The sequence below is a fragment of the Oryctolagus cuniculus genome, chromosome 15, assembly GCF_964237555.1.
Source record: "Oryctolagus cuniculus chromosome 15, mOryCun1.1, whole genome shotgun sequence".
Lineage (NCBI taxonomy): Eukaryota > Metazoa > Chordata > Mammalia > Lagomorpha > Leporidae > Oryctolagus > Oryctolagus cuniculus.
In genome coordinates, this window is record NC_091446.1 from 54,161,012 (window position 1) to 54,178,790 (window position 17,779).

The window sequence follows — 17,779 nt, forward strand, 5'->3', positions numbered from 1 at the left end:
AGTGGGACACAGGAGTCCCAAACACAAGGATAAATGACCACCTAAAATCTCAAGAATAATTTAGATTGAAGTAAGATTTTCTCCAGTGTTCTCAGAATATTAAAGAAAGATGTAAATGCTTTCAAGTCAGTTAATATGCATCTAAAAAAGCTTTAGAGTCAGAAGAATGTACAATCAAACCCCTTATATACAGTGTCGCTCCCCCTCTTCGTGGAGGAACGACACAGGACCCTGCGCTGTTCTTTCGTCTGCTCGGCCCTCCCCGGGTTTGCTGCTGGTTCTTCCCGGGTTGGCTACTATCCCTTCCACCTCCGTGGAAGGGCAGTTCCCCCTGGCCACATTCCCCACTTCCGCAGGGGAGCGGCACACCGCCGGCCGGCTCTTCTCAGGGGCTGCACAGGTGTTCCCTTAGATGTTTCCCATAGATGTTCCCGGTGCATGCCATCTCTCTCCTCCTTTATAGTCCTCCTCCGCCAATCCCAACTCGGCTGCCCACACGCCGAGTACGCTGCTCTCCAATCAGGAGCAAGTCCTACAGTTAATTGGTTGAACTGGAGGCAGCTGCGCGGAAGCTGTTCACTTCTCTCCCAGCGCCATATTGTGGGAGAGCAGATGCATAGAATAAGTCTTAATTCCAGTAACTCAGTCCAGTCCGGATTGCTCCCCACAGATCCCCCTTTCTTTTTATTTTTGGCGTTGATACGCGCCTGTCTTCGGTGTCCCACGGCACACACTCTGCTCTACTTGCTAGAGTTGCCACAGGCTCTTACAAGTCCTATCAATCAGGCAAACCGAATCCGGGTCCTCTGTTCGCCATGTTGTGAGGAGGTTTTTAGGCGCTGATGCGTGCCTGTGTTCGGTGACCTGCGGCTCACACTCTGGTCGAGCCGCCTGCTGGCGCTTACCGCCTTAATCAGGCAGACCGAATCCAAGCTTTCTCATTGCCGTATTGTGGGGGAGACTTATTAGTGTTGGTTCGTGCCTATCTTCGGTGACCTGCAGCTCATACTCTGGTCGAGCTGCTTGCTGGTGCTTACCGCCTTAATCAGGCAGACCGAATCCAAGCTCTCACATAGCAGTGTTGTGGGGAGGCCTTATTGATGTTAATTCGTGCCTGTCTTCGGTGACCTGTGGCGCATAAGCTGCTAGCCGCCGCAGGTGCTCATCGCCTCACTAATTGGGCAGACCGAATCCAAGCTTTCTCATTGCCATGTTGAGGGGAGGCCTTTCTATTTCTCTATTTCTCTATCTCCGGGCATTCCTATTTCTCCCATTTTACTTCTGTCTGCCAACATTCCCATTTCTCTCATCTTACTTCTAAACTTTTGTTTCTCTTATCCCTGCGGCTTTCCGGTGCCCGCCCCGAGGCTGCTTCCCGCTCTGAGCCGCTTCAGCTGTTTCTCTTATCCCCGCAGCTTCCCAGCACCTCGCCCCGCCGGCTCTGAGCCGCTTCAGCCCGCGCCTCGGCTTTGCGCGGCTTGGCTTCGCGCGCTCCGCGGTCTCCACGCCCTTCGCGTCTGCACCACGGCCTCGCGCCAGCCCCGTTCCCTATCTATTCACGCCCCATGCTCTCTCTGCACGCGGCGGCTTCCGCGAGTAACACAGCGTAGCTTACGTGTCCGCCACTAGCATTCAATCTAAGTTCCCCGGGCTAGCCTGGCGAATTCAACCCAGCTTACGTCTCCACCCCACGGTTTGGCTTCCCGTCCTTTGCTCCCCGGGCTAATCAGACGGATCCCAATCTGGCTTACGTTTCAGCTTCTGGTTTCAACTTTTCGCCCCCCATTCCCGGGCTAACTTGAGAATCCCAAAGTGGCTTTCGTATCCGCCTCGGCCTGCCCCCCGCGGCTTCAATTTCCCTAACACTTTTCTCTACCCGGTATGTTTCCCTAAGTTTTCTTCCAACAATATTCCTCCCTCACTTCTCCTGGCCTCTCCCCACAGTCCGCGTCCGAGTCTGTTTGTTCTAGCTTTCACTTTCGCTTTTGACCTTAGAGATTTCTCCCAGCTTCCCCCCGTAGTCCGTATCTGAGTCTATGCCTAGGCTTTCAATAGCTTCTTCCGGCACCCTTTTCGTCCGGCTTTTCCCTAGGCTGTTTGCTAGTCTCTCTCTCCGGTATTTTCCACTTCTTCCCGTTTCTTCCCTCCTAAGTTTCCTATCCGACCTAGGTTTCCTAATCCGAGTCATTTCTTCCCTCCTAAGTTTCCTATCCGCCCTAGGTTTCCTATCCGAGTCACGGCACCATTATGTCGCTCCCCCTCTTCGTGGAGGAACGACACAGGACCCTGCGCTGTTCTTTCGTCTGCTCGGCCCTCCCCGGGTTTGCTGCTGGTTCTTCCCGGGTTGGCTACTATCCCTTCCACCTCCGTGGAAGGGCAGTTCCCCCTGGCCACATTCCCCACTTCCGCAGGGGAGCGGCACACCGCCGGCCGGCTCTTCTTGGGGGCTGCACAGGTATTCCCTTAGATGTTCCCCATAGATGTTCCCGGTGCATGCCGTCTCTCTCCTCCTTTATAGTCCTCCTCTGCCAATCCCAACTCGGCTGCCCACACGCCGAGTACGCTGCTCTCCAATCAGGAGCAAGTCCTACAGTTAATTGGTTGAACTGGAGGCAGCTGCGCGGAAGCTGTTCACTTCTCTCCCAGCGCCATATTGTGGGAGAGCAGATGCATAGAATAAGTCTTAATTCCAGTAACTCAGTCCAGTCCGGATTGCTCCCCACATACAGCATTTCTCTCTAGTAAAAAAATTAAAAACTAGAAATATCTGTTTTCATCCATAACTCTTCAAATAGCTTTTCAGTTTAAAAAGTGATTTTTGCATGTATTAGAACAAAAGAAAAGCAGAAATGTTTTCCTGGTGTCATTTATTCCTTTTCTGTATTTTCTGTGATGCGCATCTATATCAATCAAGAATATTTTCTAATTTTGCAAATGATCAGCATGACTCAATAAGAAGTAAGTCAAAATAATTTTGAACACCTAACTGGTAATATTTTAAAATATTCCTTGGCTGGAACAATTAGATGTTTGAATTACTTACTCTGAATGCTAATGTAGGAACACTTTTCTCCTGTTCCACATTCATCTCTCTATATATAAACTATTTAAGTCACAGTATAATTATGGAATATGTTAGTAGAAGGAAGGCAAAGTGTGTTTTATCAATGCCTGTAAGCATCATTTACATTAGCATCTGTTACAGAATTGGTTTTAAATTTATTTCTAGAGCCTTAAAATCTGTGGGTCACACACAGCAGTATTTTTAAACTCTAATGTCATAGGACTAAATACACTTGGAACTGTCCTTTGTTTCATGATGCTATTAAATGCATCTAAAGATGTGGCTATTGTATCTTTCTGGTTTCTTTTGTTTCTTTTGGTTCTGCCAGTGTTCTTATGTATTGTTGGCTTTTCTATTTTTATTGTTTTCTTTTCAATGATCGAGTTTGTTCCTACTTGTGCTTCTGCATAAGGCCTTTAACACTTAGGCTGTCATCCAGAGATGTTTGACAATAAAAATATCTTTCCTGGGGCCACTGTTGTGGCACAGCAAGTTAAGCTGTTTCCTGAGTTCAAGTCCTGTTTGCTCCACTTCCCATACAGCTCCCTTGTTAATGGCCCTGGGAAAGCAAGAGCATGGCCCAAGTATATGAGGCCCTGCCACCCATGTGGGAAACCCAGCTGAAGCTCCTGGCTCCTGGCTTCAGCCTCACCCAGCCCCAGCTATTTTAGCTACTTGGGAAGTGAACCAGCTGATAGAAGATCTCGCGCTCTCTGCTCTCTGTGTCTCAGTGTGTGTGTGTGTGTGTGTGTGTGTGTCTGTCTGTCTGTCTCTCCACTTCTCTTTGTAACTCTGCTTTCAAATAAAAAATAAATCTGAGGTCAGCATTGTGGAATAGCATGTAAAGCCACTGCCTGTGGTGCTAGCATCCCATATAGGTGCTGGTTCGTGTCCCAGCTGCTCTACTGCCAATCCAGTGCCTTGTTAATGGCCTGGGAAAAGAAACAGAAGATGGCCCAAGTGCTTGGCCCCTGCCACCCATGTGGGAGACCTGGATGAAGCTCCTGTTCCCTGGCTTCAGCCTGGCCCAGCCCTGGCCATTGAATCCATGGGGAGTTAACTAGCAGATTCAAGATCTCTCTCTCTCTCTCTTCCTCTCTCTCCCTCTCTCTAACTTTGAACAAAATAAATACTTCTTTAAAAAATAAATATAAAAGAAAAGAAGAAAGGCAAATACTGCCTGATTCCTTCTATATGAAATACCTGAGGTATTCAGTTCACAGAGTCAGCGAGTAGAATGGTAGTTGCCAGGGGTTGGCAAGAAGGGGAAATGGGAGGTGACTGATCCAGGGGTATAAAGTTTCAGCCAAGAAAGATGAATATGTTCTTGAGGTCTCTGGTATAATACTGTTTAAAGATTTATTTAGTGTTCTTACTACAATAAAATAAGATGAAATGATAAGTTCCATCTAAAACAATGAGCACACTTAACACCCAGTTCTTGGTTTCTAAATACCATTGCCTGATAAAAGAAAACTAGAGCCCCTTGAGAAATGGCTGGCTTTTGGGTTTGGAGAAAGAAAATAATTACGTAGATCTAGAATATGTTATGCCAGAAAATAAAGAAACATGTGAAGAATGATGGGATCTTGTCCAAAGACAGAGGATCTAGCTTGAAGCATCTTCTACTAGCCAATTTGAAAACCAAAATAAATTTCGATAGTAACAGATTGTAACTATTTGAGTAAAATACATATCCATGAGGCACTATAGTTATAAATACTCAATTGTTAAAAATAAATATATAGAAGAAGAACACACTAGTAGAATGGCTACTAATATATCCACAAGGAATAATGCAATTAGCACATTATTCTTTGGTAACTGTCATAATAATTCCTTTAGGAGTGAGTGATCCAAGAGTGCTAAACATGATAAGTGTAAGTTTGATAAGGAACTGAATATGTATGTAGTCTCAGTGTATCTTCCTGTAGAATTGTTAGTAATTGCTTTTTAATTAATAAGTATAATATACTGAATACTTAACCTCACAGGGGAGAAATTTGTCAGGTACTATCTTATGCAAGTAATAATCATTGATAATATAAGAAATAATACAAATTATCATTTTTGCCTCCTGATAAACTGTAATGAGAAGAACACAACATTACTTTGGTTGTATTTCTCTAAAAAATGTGTGAATTATGAGGAAACATCAGACAAACCCAATGAGGAGTATTCTAAAAAAATAACTATTCTAGCACTTAGTGGTAACATCAAGAAAAATAAGAAAAGACTGAGGAATTCTTGTAAAGTGAAAGAGACTGAAGAAAAATTTCAGTGCAACCCATGCTCCTAAATTAGATCCTGGACTTATTGAGATAGTTAGTAAATTTTATTGGAGTCTGGGATCATATTTCAATATTAGATAAAAGTGTATTTTAATGGGTTTTTTGGTTATATGGGAGAGTATCGTCATACTTAAGAAATGCATACAAAAGTATGACAATGCAGTATTAACCTGCAATATATTCTCAATGGCTATACAGTCATATTATACATTATTTCTGTAATTTACATGTAAATTTGAGGCCATTTCAAAAGAAGATAGTAAAATAAAAACTCTTTGACCAAAATTTGATCTAATATTTTAAAAATCTAAGTCTGATTCATGAAACACTGGAAAGTTCATATGAGCCATGGGAAGAAGCTGCCTCCATGAGCTCAGGCTCCTATTTCTGTAGGGTTTTGTTACATAACTGTGACATTTCCTTCACTCAAGGATGAGCCTTTATAAAATCTGTTATATTCCTTTTGTCCCCATTGTACCGTTCAGATTAATAGCACTCACCTCATGTCATGTTTCACCTTATGCCTTTTCTTGTGCAAGGACATTTCAAAGAATTATTGGAAAAATGGCGTTAAAAGATAGGTTTGATTTTGGTGCTCAAAACTTTCAAAGTCCATGCATATTTTTTTCATAACACACATGTTCCGTGACCATTTTGAACACCCCTCAAATAGGACATTTTGGACAGAAATAATAATAGTTGACCCTCAAAATATTGATTTATTTTAGAGGAGTCAAATTTCAAAATTGAATAGATTTCTGTAGCAAATTTTCTTATTAGAGTTTAAGAAATGGAGCATTTTACCTATCCAAATCTGCTTTTATTTTGACATTATATTTTGTGAAAATCTAATGGTATATTTTCTTGATGTATAAAAAGATTTTAAAAAGGAAGTAGTGGAAGGAAATTGGTAAAGGGGAAGGAGAGAGAAAGGGAATATTTTCCCAAACAAAATCTTTTTTTGGGGGGGAGAGAGAGATCTTTTAGTATCTCATAATGACAATTAAATCCAGAAAAAATTGCCTCATCCTTTAGACAGATGACAGAAGTTGCATTATTTTAAGTTACTGATGTCAATTCATTTGATTGTAATTTGTCTCTTTTAAAATATAAACAATAAGGAACCTCATTTTTTTAGTTACCTAGAATCAGATTAAAAAGCAAAAGAAAACTTGGATTATATATGGTTCCATTATACAAGTATCGGAATATATGCAATTTGTCAAATTTATGTGACAATGATATTTAAAAGTAATTTTATTTTGTGTAAGCAGGTTATACAAATCATAAATTCTTTTTTGATTTTTTAAAATCTACTGTTTTTTAATTCATGATTGACCTAAAGAGCTAACAGGATGACTATTTAAATTAAGTCTCTCTTGATTCCCCAGGGGATGATGAACTTGCATTTTAATTACTAACAAATGCAATTATTCAACCAAGGTGTGAACCATCAGAAGTTTCAAGAACTCCTGTACTTTTAGCAAGTGTTTTGCATTCGTATAAAAATGTGATGCCATTAATTTCTAATATAGGATGCAAGTTCAGGAATCTGTCAGATTTGTACTGTGATTATATTATTTTGTTTCAGCTATAAATTCCTAGAGCATTAAAACTGAATATTTGCTGTAAATACAGTATGTGCTATGCCAAATTTCAGCCCTGTTGCTATAGTCTACTAGAACTTTTCACCAGTCTTTCCCTCCATTGTTGGAATTTACCCAACTGGCATTTTTTAACAAAACTATAGCGAAATGAATAATTTCCTTACTGAGAATAGATTTGTTATATAAACAGTTATTGGAACCATATAATCTATATCTATTACCCCTGTTCCTGTTACTTTTCAAATTAAATGAAACTGTCTATTCAGTATTCCTTTCTTAGACTTGCATGGCTCTGTTAGTCCTTAAAATAATAAGCAAGACACATGGCAACTGCCAAGGTTACAATTAGTTTTATATTTATTTAACTCCAGTAAAATATTAAAATACTTTATCTGCTGGAGAACAACAAATGCATGAGTGAAATTGAAAGTTAGGGCAAGGAACATTTTTAAAATCTTAATTTGGACCAAATTTCTATCTTTATCAACATAGTAATGTTTTTAGAAACTTTATTGTAATGAGAAGAACCAGTTTAGAAATACTTTGGTATTTATGCTTTGATTCTGTTTCTGTATTCACCAAGACTGATTACCTTATCTGCCATCTACCTAACTAGATATACATACTATGATAAGTAATATATACCATTTGTAAATAATATAATTTATACACACTATTTATAAATAGTAAATGTATTTATCTGTTGTGATGTATTTTGGGCTTGATTTCTTATCCTGATAGTTCTAAAATATTTCTGTTCTTTTTCAATTTTAACCTTTTTACATTTTTGCTTCATTCAGACTGTGCATCCTATCCATTTACTGTATTTTCAGATGATATTTTATGTTGAATATATGCCTCAAAGAAAGATTAAATTATCTATAATTGTTTTTTACCAAAGAAGAAATATTTACCACATTTGAAATCCATCTATCTTGAATTTTGGAAATAGAATTTTCCAATTCAGAAGGACTCACTATTTTAGACATTCATTCCAGAGTGTAGGTAAGGACAGAGTGGGTTGCTGCAATTGCGACTGATGCCAGAGTCACACTGTGGTGCCCTCCTGTGGAGGTTTGGTTAAAACTTCATTTTGGAACCTATGAGAATGATTTTCAAATGAAGTGGCAAAGCTATCACATTCAGAATTACTAAAGTCACAAAGAATGTTTTTTTCTTTATAATTAGATCTTAAATTACTTTTAAAATGTAAAAAAATCCTCAGTTCAGAATATTTGCAATTCAAAATACAAATGTCAGCTTTTCATTTTTCATTTACATGTCTTAATCATTTTATTGAAATGGATTTTTCCTTGTTTTTTACTACGAAGAAGAAAGAACATATGAAATCCTGAACTAGAAGATACATTCTTCTGTTAAGACATTCTTGCATTTGTATCATAAAAAATTTTTTTCCAAATAGAAGTGTCAAGATTCTGATTTTTTAATAAGATAAAAAGACAACAAAAATTTAGTTTAGAATATACTCTTATTTATGTTAATTTTAAAAATATGCAAAGGTGACCTCTTTTCAAACTGTCAAGCTTTTCTCCCTCAGTTCATCTTTTCTGAAGATAAATTAATGCTATTTATTAGGTATATTTTAAAATAATTTTGTTCATTTATTTTTCCTCCCAGTCTTCAACCTCCTTTTATACTTGGTTTCAGCACTATGGAAATATGAACTTTATCATATGTGACACACACACACTCACACAGGCACCCATATTCCTATTTACCCCAAAACTTCTTCACTCTTGGTGCATGTTTATAATTAGGTTTCAATGTATACAAAATTCTCAAATTTGTGGATTTAGGTGTCCAATATTTCTGTTGTATTTACTGTTTTCCTCTCCTAGGTGACAACTACACTACCCAGCTTTTTCTAATTTGCTAATGGGGAAGATGCCTTGCCAAGTACTCAAACCCTAAAGCCCACCTCCTTCTAAAATGGGAAATCAAGCAGGTGTAAAGAACCTCTAATTAAGGCTTTCTACAAGAATTGTATAGGGTGGGAGGGAACAGCGAGGTGACACTAAAAAGGGTTAAGAGAAAAACCAGAAAGCTGTCTTCAACATTCTATATCAATAACAAATGCTAAGGATTTTTTTTTTTTTTTTTTGTCTCTTCACATAAATCTCTTGAATCTGTCTCCTGCAAAATGGGAAGGGAAACATACTGGTTTTTCAAAATTTAAATACCTATAATTATAGATTATTAGATAACTGGCAACTTCCATAACCAGAGAAGTGGAGCTCTTTCTGATTAGATTTAAAAGTAAGCTCACCCAAACTAGAAGTGTTGGACAAAATCTTAAAAGTAGAAACAAAAATAAGAAGAGAAAATGTAGAACAAAGTAAAGGATGGTGTTAGTTTCCTTTAGTAAAAATGGCTTAATTAGTGAGACCAGATTGGATTAGAAATATAATTGGGAAACTCAACCTAACCTAAAAGTAACCTTAAAATTTTAAATAAAATATGCTTATAGTATTCTTATTTTACTGTGTTCTAAATAGAATCCAAAAGGATGAGATTTTCTCAAGGCCTAGAATATGAGAGATCTTCAGAAAGTTCATAGAAAATGCATATTATGAATGGAGTTTTACAAAAATTGCACCAAAATAAACTTATCTTTTAATTCCATCTGTCCATGAACTTTTTGAGGTACCCTGGTAAATGGAGCTCCATTTATAAGCAAAGATAAAATCTGGCCTAAAATTAAGGGGAGAAAATTGGTTCCTTCAAAGGGACCCAAGGTGAAACCCACAAAGCCGGGTACAAAGTGAACATCACATGGCCCATAATCCAAGGGATTATTATTGGAGAGATGCAGGCTTCTAACTCAATTCTTTCCTATAGTCCCTCCCCTTAACAATTCTGAAATAATGTGCTTCTGAAATTCTAACAAGGGATTACCATATGACACTATCCAAATCTTGACCATGGACCTGTTTCACGAGTAGTACTCTTAGAAACAAACTACTAACAGCTCCCCACCATAATTCTAATTCGATATATCTGGGGCAGGGCTTGGCATCTCTAGGTTTTTAAAGCTCCATAGTGAATCTGATATATACATATGGCTGAAAACCAGCATATGAAACTTTTGCTGCAACTGGGTGTAACTTGCTGATATACGTCCATCTACTATCTCCTGCTCCAAAGGATAGCAATTGTGTAGACATGGTTTACTATTACATAGTTCGGAGACACATCCAAATGAGGACAGTACCATGTGTTGGTAGAGCCCTCACGTTATCTCTCAACTTTCATTTTTTCCTTTTCTTGTACGAGAAGATATTTCACCTCAACAAATAGTTGACTGAAATAAAAAATTCATTTCCTAAACCTCCTTTGCAGTGAGTCAGTAAACTTAGCCAAGATTAAGTTTTGCTTGATGGGATATAAGCAAAAGTAAAGTTTGGAACTTACTAGAGGTCTTTTAAGGGAAGGAACATACCCATTTTGTAATTTTTTTTTCCTTTCTTCTATTTTTCTAGCTGGAATACAAAGGGGAGAAAGCAATGACTTAGAGAGAGCAACCATTCTGGACCGTAAGGTAGTCTTGGAAAAGGGAAATGGATAGAGGAGCAGCAAGCTAGGAGAGAGGATCCCCCAAAGACTTTGTAAAAAGCAGAACCACAGCAATAATTTTGTTCTACTTATGTCTGTGCTTTTACAGAAGAAGAGATAAAATAGTATCTTCTTAAAGCTGCTGAAATTTGAGAATTTCTGCCACTTTAATAGTGAAATGCAGCTGGCGCCACGGTTCAATAGGCTAATCCTCCGCCTGCGGCGCTGGTACCCCAGGTTCTAGTCCCGGTCAGCGCTGGATTCTGTCCCAGTTGCCCCTCTTCCAGGCCAGCTCTCTGCTGTGGTCTGGGAGTGCAGTGGAGGATGGCCCAAGTCCTTGGGCCCTGCACCTGCATGGGAGACCAGGAGAAGCACCTGGCTCCTGCCTTCCGATCAGCGTGATGCGCTGGCCACAGCGCGCCGGCCGCAGCGTGCCGGCCAAGGCGGCCATTGGAGGGTAAACCAACGGCAAAAGGAAGACCTTTCTCTCTGTCTCTCTCTCACTGTCCACTCTGCCTGCCAAAAAAAAAAAAAAACTAGTGAAATACTATATTAATACTTTATATTGCTAACAAATATTATCCATCTGTGACTTTTAAATATCTAAATCAAGAAGAAATCAACAGGATTGAATCCAAAAAATTACGAAAAATCAGCCAAACGAGGAGCTGGTTTTTTGAAAATTAAACAAAATTGACACCCCATAGGCCCAACTAACTAAAAAAGAAAAGACCCAAATCAATAAAATCAGAGATGAAAAAGGAAACATAACAACAACACTACAGAAATAAAAAGAATCATCAGAAATTACTACAAGGATTTGTATGCCAGCAAACAGGAAAATCTATCAGAAATGGATAGATTCCTGGACACATGCAACCTACCTAAATTGAACCAGGAAGACATAGAAAACCTAAACAGACCCATAACTGAGACAGAAATTGAAACAGTAATAAAGGCCCTCCCAACAAAGAAAAGCCCAGGACCAGATGGATTCACTGCTGAATTCTACCAGACATTTAAAGAACTAACTCCAATTCTTCTCAAACTATTCAGAACAATCGAAAAAGAGGGAATCCTCCCAAATTCTTTCTATGAAGCCAGCATCACCTTAATTCCTAAGCCGGAAAAAGATGCAGCATTGAAAGAGAATTACAGACCAATATCCCTGATGAACATAGATGCAAAAATCCTCAATAAAATTCTGGCCAATAGAATGCAGCAACACATCAGAAAGATCATCCACCCAGACCAAGTGGGATTTATCCCTGGTATGCAGGGATGGTTCAATGTGCACAAATCAATCAATGTGATACACCACATTAACAGACTGCAGAAGAAAAACCATATGATTATCTCAATAGACGCAGAGAAAGCATTTGATAAAATACAACACCTTTCATGATGAAAACTCTAAGCAAACTGGGTATGGAAGGAACATTCCTCAATATAATCAAAGCAATTTATGAAAAACGCACAGCCAACATCCTATTGAATGGGGAAAAGCTGGAAGCATTTCCATTGAAATCTGGTACCAGACAAGGATGCCCACTCTCACCACTGCTATTCAATATAGTTCTCGAAGTTTTAGCCAGAGATATTAGGCAAGAAAAAGTAATTAAAGGGATACAAATTGGGAAGGAAGAACTCAAACTATCCCTCTTTGTAGATGATATGATTCTTTATTTAGGGGATCCAAAGAACTCTAAGAGACTATTGGAACTCATAGAAGAGTTTGGCAAAGTAGCAGAATATAAAATCAATGCACAAAAATCAACAGCTTTTGTTTACACAGGCAATGCCATGGCTGAGGAAGATCTTCTAAGATCAATCCCAGCCGGCGCCGTGGCTCAATAGGCTAATCCTCCACCTTGCGGCGCCGGCACACCGGGTTCTAGTCCCGGTTGGGGCGCCGGATTCTGTCCCGGTTGCCCCTCTTCCAGGCCAGCTCTCTGCTATGGCCAGGGAGTGCAGTGGAGGATGGCCCAGGTGCTTGGGCCCTGCACCCCATGGGAGACCAGGAAAAGCACCTGGATCCTGGCTCCTGCCATCGGATCAGCGCGGTGCGCCGGCTGCAGCGGCGGCCATTGGAGGGTGAACCAACGGCAAAGGAAGACCTTTCTCTCTGTCTCTCTCTCTCACTGTCCACTCTGCCTGTCAAAAATAAAAAAATAAAAAAAAAAATTTAAGATCAATCCCATTCACAATAGCTACAAAAACAATCAAATACCTTACAGGAATAAACTTAACCAAGTACGTTAAAGATCTCTATGATGAAAATTACAAAACCTTAAAGAAAGAAATAGAAGAGGATACCAAAAAATGGAAAAATCTTCCATGCTCATGGATTGGAAGAATCAATATCATCAAAATGTCCATTCTCCCGAAAGCAATTTACAGATTCAATGCAATACCAATCAAAATACCAAAGACCTTTTTCTCATATCTGGAAAAAATGATGCTGAAATTCATATGGAGGCACAGGAGACCTCAAATAGCTAAAGCAATCTTTTACCACAAAAACAAAGCTGGAGGCATCACAATACCAGATTTCAGGACATACTACAGGGCAGTTGTAATCAAAACAGCATGGTACTGGTATAGAAACAGATGGATAGACCAATGGAATGGAATAGAAACACCAGAAATCAATCCAAACATCAACAGCCAACTTATATTTGATCAAGGATCTAAAACCAATTCCTGGAGCAAGGACAGTCTATTCAATGAATGGTGCTGGGAAAATTGGATTTCCACATGCAGAAGCATGAAGCAAGACCCCTACCTTACACCTTACACAAAAATCCACTCAACATGGATTAAAGACTTAAATCTAAAACCTGACACCATCAAATTATTAGAGAGCATTGGAGAAACCCTGCAAGATATAGGTACTGGCAAAGACTTCCTAGAAAAGACCCTGGAGGTGCAGGCAGTCAAAGCCAAAATTAACAATTGGGATTGAATCAAATTGAGAAGTTTCTGTACTGCAAAAGAAACAGTCAGGAGAGTGAAGAGGCAACCGACAGAATGAGAAAAAAATATTTTCAAACTACTCAACTGATAAAAGGTTGATAACCAGAATCTACAAAGAAATCAAGAAACTCCACAACATCAAACAAATAACCCACTCAAGATATGGGCCAAGGACCTCAATAGACATTTTTCAAAAGAGGAAATCCCAATGGCAAACAGACACATGAAAAAATGTTCAAGATCACTAGCAATCAAGGAAATGCAAATCAAAACCACAATGAAATTTCACCTCACCCCAGGTAGAATGGCTCACATTCAGAAATCTACCAAGGCTGGCACTGCGGCTCACTAGGCTAATCCTCCGCCTTGTGGCGCCGGCACACCGGGTTCTAGTCCCGGTCGGGGCGCCGGATTCTGTCCCGGTTGCCCCTCTTCCAGGCCAGCTCTCTGCTATGGCCAGGGAGTGCAGTGGAGGATGGCCCAGGTGCTTGGGCCCTGCACCCCATGGGAGACCAGGAAAAGCACCTGGCTCCTGGCTCCTGCCATCGGATCAGCGCGGTGCGCCGGCCACAGCATGCCGGCCGCGGCGGCCATTGGAGGGTGAACCAACGGCAAAAGGAGGACCTTTCTCTCTGTCTCTCTCTCTCACTGTCCACTCTGCCTGTCAAAAAAAAAAAAAAATCTACCAACAATAGATGCTGGAGAGGATGTGGGGAAAAAGGGACACTAACCCACTGTTGGTGGGAATGCAAACTGGTTAAGCCACTATGGAAGTCAGTCTGGAGATTCCTCAGAAACCTGAATATAACCCTACCATTCAACCCAGCCATCCCACTCCTTACAATTTACCCAAAGGAAATTAAATTGGCCAACAAACAAGCTGTCTGCACCTTAATGTTTATTGCAGCTCAATTCACAATAGCTAAGACCTGGAACCAACCCAAATGCCCATCAACAGTAGACTGGATAAAGAAATTATGGGACATGTACTCTATAGAATACTACACAGCAGTCAAAAACAACAAAACTCGGTCATTTGCAACAAAATGGAGGAATTTGGAAAACATTATGCTGAGTGAATTAAGCCAGTCCCAAAGAGACAAATATCATATGTTCTCCCTGATTGGTGACAACTAACTGAGCACCAAAGGGGAAACCTGCTGAAGTAAAGTGGACACTATGAGAAACAGTGACTTGATCAGCTCTTGTGCTGACTGTTGATGTAAATGTAATACTTTATCCATTTTAGTATTTTGTTTTGTTCTAGTACTATTGGTTGAACTCTGTAATTAACACACAATTATTCTTAGGTGTTTAAATTTTAACTGAAAAGTGATCCCTGTTAAATATAAGAGTGGGAATAAGAGAGGGGGGAGATGTACAATTTGGGACATGCTCAATCGGACTTGCCCCAAATGGTGGAGTTAGAAACGTGCCAGGGGATTCCAATACAATCCCATCAAGGTGGCATGTACCAATGCCATCTTACTAGTCCAAGTGATCAATTTCAGTTCACAATTGATCACACTGATAGGTCTAAGAGTCAAAGGGATCACATAAACAAGCCTAGTGTCTGCTAATACTAACTGATAGAATCAAAAAGGGAAAGAACGATCCATCATGGGAAGCGAGATACACAGCAGACTCATAGAATGGCAGATGTCCTAAATAGCACTCTGGCCTCAGAATCAGCCCTTAAGGCATTCGGATCTGGCTGAAGAGCCCATGAGAGTAGTTTAGGCATGGAAAGCCAATACACTCTGGAAAATAAAAAAGAAAGACTTAAATTAAAGATCTCTGTGAGTGAGATCCCAGTGGAAAGATCGGGGCCATCAAAGAAGGAGGTACCTTTCTCTGAAGGGCGGAGAGAACTTCCACTTTGACTATGACCCTGTCTAACTAAGATTGGAGTTGGCAAACTCAAAAGGCTTCCCTAGCCTTGGCAACTCATGACTGGAGCTTAGGGAGATTATTGACACCATATACAAGAGTGTCAAATCGTTAAGTCAACAACAGGAGTCACTATGTACTTACTCCTCATGTGGGATCTCTGTCCTTAATGTGTTGTCCAATGTGAAGTAATGCTATAACTAGTACTGAAACAGTATTTTACACTTTGTGTTTCTGTGTGGGTGCAAACTGATGAAATCTTTACTTAATATATACTAAATCGATCTTCTGTATATAAAGAGAATTGAAAATGAATCTTGATGTGAATGGAATAGGAGAGGGAGCGGGAGATGGGAGAGGTGAGAGTGGGAGGGAAATTATGGGGGGGAGCCATTGTAATCCATAGACTGTACTTTGGAAATTTATATTTACCTAATAAAAAAGAGAGAGCGAAAAAAAAAAGGAAAAGTGATTAGGGACAGAGAGGCTAATTAGGAAGTTAGAAAATTTGAGAAATTATTTTTAAAATTGCTATTGGATATAGCAACACTAATATAAAGGAATGGGTATAAGTAAGACATAGTCTCAAGGAAATTTAACATAGAAATTGGGAGCCATGAAAGACTAAGAAGTTAAGATGAACCAGAACTTGGGAAGATTTTAGCAAGAGGATCTAAAAGAGTAATTGTGCAGGGGCTGGTGCTTTGGCACAGTGGGTTGAAGCCCTGGCCTGAAGCACAGGCATCCCATACAGGCACCAGTTTAGTCCCAGCTATTCCTCTTCCAATCCAGCTCTCTGCTATGGCCTGGGAAAGCAGTAGAAGATGCCCAAGTCCTTCAGCCCCTGTGCCCATGTGGAAGACCTGGAAGAAGCTCCTGACTCCTGGTTTCTGATCGGTGCAGCTCTGGCCATCACAGCCATCTGGGGAGTGAACCAGTGGATGGAAGACCTCTCTCTCTCTGTCTCTACCTTTCTCTGTAACTGTCTTTCAAATAAATAAAATAAATCTTTTAAAAAACCCTGGTCTTAAAAATAAGAGTAATTGTTCATTAGCAGTAAAACCATTTTGTCATAATAATGGTAAGAGTGGTGATAATGAGTTTGTTTATTTTTTGTAAGATTTATTTATTTATTTAAAGTCAGAGTTACAGAGACAAAGGAGATTTACAGAGAGAGAGAGAGAGATAGAGAGAATCTTCCATCTGTTGGTTTGCTCCCCAGATGGCTGCTACACAGGGCTGGGCCAGGCTAAAGACAGGAACCAGGAGCTTCATCTGAGTCTCCCACTTGGGTTGCAGGAGCCCAAAGACTTGGGCCATCTTCTGCTTCTTTCCCAGGCCATTAACAGGGAGCTGGATCAAAAGTGGAGCAGCTGGGACATGAACCAGCATCCATATGGGATGGCAGCATCACAGGTGGCAGCTTTACTCACTATGCCATGACTGTGGCCCAAGCTTATTGTTCAAATATATTAAGTTCAATGTGATATTGGAATGACAAGTTATAAACTTCCTACAAATAGTTGGAGATATAGGACTGGATAAGTGTATTAGAAAGGGAATTCTTTTATAATAATCTAGGTCTATATAATCTATATCTGGCCATCCATTGTGATATCATGATACAAAATTTCCAGGTCCAATGTCATTCTCCCATGTGAGTGCATACTTTGGAGCAGGCTCCGGACATGTGTGAGGAGTGGAGGAGAAACCAGATTTGAAATGTGAGTCGCTCAAAGCTAGTCTATGGGAAATTCTTCTAAACATCAGCTGTGTAAAAAGCTATTCAAGTCTTGCCATGAGTTAAATGACATTTTAAGAACTGTAAAATATATTTTTGAAGACTTGGAATAAGAATCAAAGTGCAAATGAAATGCAAACATTTTATTCAATAGATTTTGAATATACCATTTTAACCATAATTGGGGCAGCCTTTTGGAAAGTTTTAGTTCAACACGTGAGAAATTACAACTTCTGATTTGAATTTACATGTAGGAATCTTCTTTTGTCAACTTTAAATATATTTATTAGAGAACTGAGAGAAATGTAGAATATAATGGAATTTGAAGGAAGCAAATACAAATGAGCAATGAAATCAATAGAAGTTATTCTGACATCAAGAAATAAATTATAACCCCCTAAATTTAAATCATCACAAAAGTGGTAATCCAGTAATAAGGAGAAATACATTTTAAATAGAAGCAATGATTAGAATTCTAAATTTCTCAATAATCCAATTAGTAGAGAGGAGTAAAGCATATCACTACATTGAAAAATAGATTTAAATTTCTTTTCTTTTTTTCTGCTAATTAAGACCCTGGGAAGGAGGCCACAGTAGTAACTCAAGTAACTCAATGCCAGCAGCCCATGTGCCAGAT

General features: G+C 39.7%; 1 protein-coding gene across 5 annotated transcripts in view; it reads left to right on the forward strand.

The window, feature by feature from the left end:
* Positions 1 to 17,779, forward strand: part of CABCOCO1 (ciliary associated calcium binding coiled-coil 1) — a 104,675-nt gene that overhangs the window by 59,610 nt on the left and 27,286 nt on the right. Inside the window, exon 6 of one of the 5 annotated variants that reach the window (XR_007911014.2) lies at positions 17,039 to 17,125. The exons of 2 other annotated variants lie outside the window; for them this stretch is intronic. Coding sequence is in view for 2 of the 3 variants with exons in the window: in XM_051823864.2 (XP_051679824.1) it covers positions 16,194 to 16,295 (102 nt within the window). In the remaining variant the exon portion in view is untranslated. 2 more of the 5 variants (XM_051823864.2, XM_051823866.2) reach the window with 2 other exon arrangements.